This window comes from Charadrius vociferus, unplaced genomic scaffold, assembly GCF_000708025.1.
Source record: "Charadrius vociferus isolate BGI_N301 unplaced genomic scaffold, ASM70802v2 scaffold228, whole genome shotgun sequence".
In the NCBI taxonomy this organism is placed as follows: Eukaryota; Metazoa; Chordata; class Aves; order Charadriiformes; family Charadriidae; genus Charadrius; species Charadrius vociferus.
In genome coordinates, this window is record NW_009649864.1 from 1651332 (window position 1) to 1656979 (window position 5648).

The 5648-nt window shown below is 45.1% G+C and overlaps 1 protein-coding gene across 1 annotated transcript in view; it reads left to right on the plus strand.

The window, feature by feature from the left end:
• Nucleotides 1-367: 367 nt before the first annotated feature.
• LOC104291789 (cholesterol 24-hydroxylase) overlaps nucleotides 368-5648 on the plus strand; it is a 13591-nt gene continuing 8310 nt past the window's right edge. The window contains exons 1-5 of the mRNA XM_009891079.1: nucleotides 368-405; nucleotides 3341-3418; nucleotides 3704-3785; nucleotides 4340-4413; nucleotides 5333-5419. Coding sequence (XP_009889381.1) covers nucleotides 368-405; nucleotides 3341-3418; nucleotides 3704-3785; nucleotides 4340-4413; nucleotides 5333-5419 — 359 coding nt within the window. The remainder of the gene's footprint in view (nucleotides 406-3340; nucleotides 3419-3703; nucleotides 3786-4339; nucleotides 4414-5332; nucleotides 5420-5648) is intronic.

The following is a 5648-nucleotide window of genomic DNA, read 5'->3' on the forward strand; positions in this document are numbered from 1 at the left end:
GGGGAAGGGTGCCGCCGTCTGGGATCGCCGGGGATCCCGCTGCCATGCTCTGGCTGCTGTGGGCTGGCGCGGTGGGATGTGCTGGCCTGCATCTTCCTGGCTGGTGGCTCCAGGTGGCCACAGCAGCATGAAACAAGAAGTTCAGAGTTGCCCGTATGAGCTGCGAGTTTGCTTACGACACCCAAGGGAACCCACCGGCAGCACCAGCCATGCAGGAGGGGCTCCCTGCGCTGGACCAGCACAGCCTGCCATCCCGCACAGCCCCAAGAGGCACAGTGACACCAGCTCCACCGCGCACCTTCCTGCCCCCCTCCCCCAAAATGTGTCGTATGTGATAAAGAGCAGTGAGAAGGCTGCCAGCGAGGCGATGGCGCTGTCAAAGGGAGACATGGGCCTTGCAGGAGAGTGTGGGCTTCCCATTCAGCCTCGTCTTTGGGTGCACATGCCCTCTGTAACATGGCACGGGAAGAGACACCCCACCAGGGCTCTCTTACACAAACAGTCCTACAGGGACACCAAGCTTGGCTGCCTAACTCCACGTTTCCGCCTGCTTGTGTAATTGGGGTCTGATACTAATATTAGAGAGAGGATGGATGGTGTCATGCCTGAACCTGCTTGTCTTTAGGTTCATTTTGAGGTGTGAAGTAACACCCTAGAGTAATGGCAGCCTGAGGAACCCTGTGGCTGCTTTCTTGTGCCTTCTTCAGCGTTTGAGGCTTGCTGGTGGTGATCAGCCTAGGGTCCTTCTGAGGCAGGTTTCTAGTACTGATATGTGTAGGTGGAAGCTTCTGTGTCATGTGAGCCCACAGTACTTGATAGCTTTTCAAAAGTATAAATTGCCAGGGGTGGTCCAAACGCCCCATTTCAGTACCTGTTGCATAAACACTTCTAAGTGGCCAAGGTAAGGAAAATCATAGAATCGTAGAGTCACCTATTTTTTCATGACTATATAAATCATAGAATCATAGCGTGGTTTAGGTTGGAAAGGACCTTGATGATCATCAAGTTCCAACCCCCCTGCTATGGGCAGGAACGCCTCCTACTAGACCAGGTTGCCCAAGGCCACATCCAGCCTGGCCTTGAACACCTCCAGGCCTTAACAACCTCTCTGGTTGTGGTCAAATGCCTCCAGCTCTGAAAAGTAATTTATTTAAAAAAAAAGAAAAAGAAGTAAGGCTGTGTGCTGTGTGTAGTGGTGGTCTGCCCAGTACAAGAGAGACATTGACAAACTGGGGCAAGTCCAGTGGAGTGCAGCCAGGATGCCTGGGAGGCTGAGAGCTGGGCTTGCTTTGTGTGGAGAAGCAGCTACTGAAGGGCAGAGGGGATCCACTGACTGTTTTCAGCTACTAATGGGTGGTTTTGAAAAGATGGAGCCAGACTCTCCTTGGAATTGCAAAATGAAAGACAAAGGGCAATGAGCACAAGTTGTCTCAAGGGAAATCCCAGTTAGGTGTAAGGCAAAACACCTTCACCATGAGGGTGCTCAAACAGTGGCACAAGTGGCTGGGTGAGGCCCTAAGCCGTGTAACATAGCTCTGATGTTGACTGGCTTGGAGCAGGGAACTGGACCAGTGGCCTCCAGAGGTACCTTACCAACCCAAATTACTCTGAAGTGGGATTCATCTAAACACTTCTCAGCTGAGACTGTATCTATCAAACTGGAGAAGAGCAGCACCAGAAGCAAAGGCTGGCTTGTGTCCAGCTTGCTGTGGTCAGCAGATCTGCTCCCCAGGAGCCAGCCCGCAGCCTGTATCGTTCCAAGATGTTATTCTGTCCCAGATGCATGACTTGCCCTTTGCCCTTGGCTATTTCCCTTTGATAAAAGCTTAAGAAAGCCTTGTTTAAGGATGAAGTGCAACAGGATCTTATCAAAACCTCAGACTTTGTCTAAGGTCTTATGGCTGCATGGTGACAAGATTACATTAACGCCTGGGCTGATTTATTTTATCAGAACTAACACAGCACATGTCCAAAGGACACTTGTGCAGGACAGGCTGGAAAAGTGAGTCCTAGTGTCGTTTTTGCCATATGAATGGCTCACCGGTGAAGAGAAGAGGTCATCTTTTCAAAGGTTTGCTTCATATTAAAGATTTAATAGCAAGAAATGGGCAAAAGGAATTTCTTTGCAAATACATGTTTTCAGGTGATAGTGTCACATAGTTATATATCCCAAGCCAAGCTCTTGCTTAGTTTTTTTCATGGCATGCAGTAAGTAATGGGGACTTCTCGTTAGCAAATGAATGTTTTAGGCCTGTTGTAACACCTGACTTAATTGGGTAGTAATGGGTCAGGGAATGAAAAATATCTCTGAGGATTCATGTGTCACACAAGGGGAGCCATGAGTGGGACGTTGCTTCATGCACTGCAGATAGAGTGGTTTCTGGAGCTTTAGCTAATGACCCATCTGTTGTATTTGGGGCTTTCGCATGTTTTTGTAGTCCAGTTACAATGGAGAAATCAAACAAGTGAAGAATTAAAAGTTTCTGTAGATGTTGAGTAACTTAGTAGAGTGCTTGTTATTTTAAGCGCCTTCTGGTTCCAACAGAAATAAAATAAGAGCCTCTTTTTCCCCTATAGCTTGTTTATACTGAAAAGGATGATAGCATGGCTGTCTGTCTCTCAAATGGAAAACAGATCTCAAGTGCAGCTTGCTTCATTTAGAGAGGAGCTTGGCCAAGTCTTCCTTCAGATGTATGCAAAGCCAGTGGGAATTCACCCGCACAGCCAGAGGAAGGAATTGATCTCTAACTTTTTAATACAGCTATTGTATTTGAAGAGTTAACCCTTTTTATTTATTTCTGCAATTTCCATATTAACCAGTGCTTATCCTTCTAGGTTGTCCTCTTTTTTGCAGCATTTGAGGTGACATGGCTTTAGACAGGAGGAGACCATTCCTAATTTTACTCATTTTAACTCCCCAACTGAAGTTGTGCTTATCAGGGCTGAGTGTGTATTAAAGAACATTTAATACAAATGTCTGTTGCACGTACAGAAATGTAATAGTTGCAGCAGAGATTCAGTCAGCTAGGCAAAGAGCAAAGCAGTTTGCTGGGAGCTCCCACTCAGACCCAAACATCTCCTGTAATACAGCAGCAGAAAAAGACCTTGTCCTGCATCTCTGCACTGGTCTTCCTGGCTGCACCAGTGCACTAGCCTGACCTTGGTTCCTGGCTTACCCACCTGAGGGCTGGGCATTGCCACAGCTAGGTGTTACTTTTTTTCTTTCCTTACAAGGAGGAAAATATGAGCAACACTCGTATCACTGAGCAACAAGTATTGCAATCCATGCAAAACCCTATGTTGGCATCCTCGTGACACTCTTAATCTTCATTTTCTGCAGCTTTTTATTTGGACATTTGCCGATCTTGTGGAGAATGCTGAAGAAACAGGAGTTTATGCATGATCTCTTCCTGCAGTGGTGAGTTGAGACACATCAGTAACATTGAATGGGGTAGCCCTGTAGCACAAATTCGGCAGTCAAGGCGCAGAGGCCCTGAATTACATATTTAGCATCATTCAGGAGGTCGGTAGCAGAGCTAGAGAGAGAGCATTGATCTTTCTCTTAATGGCTTTATTCGCTGAAGACTGTAGTACTTCCCAGTATGTGCTGCTTTGGTCCTTTGAGATTATTAGGTCTGAACTGTTACATGTTGGTGGTTTGTACCATAATTCTCTTTTTTTCCCCCCCCTTCTCTTCTTGTAGGGCAGAGAAATATGGACCTGTTGTACGGTTTAATGCCTTTCACAGAGTCTCAGTAATGATTCTGGCTCCTGAAGGAGTGAAGGTACTGCAAAATAAAGCTGAATCGACAGTGGGGATCAGCCTGTCCCTCCAGAAAGAGAGAGGTGGTGCCTGATGTTCAGGGCAGCGCGGTGCAGCCAATCTGTGCCTGTGGAGAGAGCGGCTCTGGCCAAGTTAGGAGGGTGAGGTGCTCTGCTTCCTGGGCTGTCCTGAATTATTTTCTTCCTTGATGATTTGATTTACTTTGTTACCTCTATTTAAACAGCAGATAGAGCAAGCATCCACCATTTCTGAAAAGCAGAGTCTGCAAGAGCTTAATATCTCAAATGAGCGAGGCACAAGGGACTGAATTTCTTCCTCTAAATCTTTGTGGTAACCACAGAGTGAGATTTCGGGTCACTGGGCAAAAAGTGCTAGAGGCATGCAAAACAAGCTAGCAGCACAGGAACTGGGGAATCAGGGTACACCGAATAATTCATGTAGTCTTCAGACTGTTGCTATAGGAGGAAGAAGGTGTGAGTGGCTTTTTATGTTTTGTCTTGGAAGTGAATTGCACTCTGTATTCACTGTGTTCACTGACCTGAGATTTGATTTTAGGAGTTCTTGATGTCACCGCAGTACCCAAAGGATCGGCTGGTGTATGGTCGTATCTGCAACATATTTGGTGAGAGGTAGGCAAAACCTATGTGAAGTCATTGTGATTTGAAAACAGTTGAAAGATAAATAGCGTCACAGGCATGACACTTATTTTGAATCAGACCATTTACCTTAGTTTTGAGATTAATGACTAATTCCAGGCATATGTAGTCAACATGTACCTACTAAATTATGTGCCAAGTCAAATGTCTCCCCAGTTGGGGAGGAGGTTATGTTGGATTTTTTTTTACCTTGATCATATTCCACCCCCCCGAATGTTCAGTTAGTCTTAGAATAGTTTGCTCAAGACCATCATCAAACTTCTCACTTAGATTTTAGAGCAGTGAATTATTCCTTAATGCATGGGAGTTTCCAGCTCTTAAAGCTCAATAACAAAAAACGGGATTTTTTTTGTTAGCCTGAAGCTTTTAAAAATATAATAATACAGTTATTATATTAATTATTTGCATAACAGCTGTAATGAACCAGCATCTTATTGGACTCAGTAATCCACACCTACCAGGCAAAACATTCAAGTTGTATGTCAGGGGAGGTTTAGATTGGATATTAGGAAACATTTTTTCACTGAAAGGGTTATTAAACATTGGAACAGGCTGCCCAAGGAGGGGGGGGATTTACCATCCCTGAAGGTGTTTAAAAAGAGGGTAGATGTGGTACTTAGGGACATGGTTTAGAGGTGGTTTTGTCAGGGTAGGTTGATGGTTGGGCTTGATGATCTTAAAGGTCCCTTCCAACCTCAGCAATTCTATGATGCTGTATCTGCAGTTCAGTCATTGACCACAGTGGTGTAACAACTGTAAGCAGCACAGTACTCCCTGCATATAGGAAAAATGCAAGAAAGTAGATGTGGAAGAGTTATTTTTGTGACTACACAGGGTTCAGCTGACTCCCTTGCTGAAAACTGTTCTTTTCCTTGTTTTTTCTAAATGCTAGGTTTCTAGGGAATGGTTTGGTAACTGTTTGCAACCATGAGCATTGGCACAAGCAGCGGAAGATAATGGATCCAGCTTTCAGCCGAACGTAAGGCAAATATCTCTGGGATGGTCTAGTTATTTCTACTGTATTTGCATGGTTCTCCCTGTCATTGATCCATTATTTGATATTTAGAAGGAGAAAAATCCCATTTAGTGCCAAAATCACGTTTTACTTAGAGTCCAACTCACCATTTCCATGACAAGTATAATTTGACCAGACTTTCCATGGGGGAGTGACACCCGTATGTGCTCAGCAATGGCAGAAAGGTCCCAGG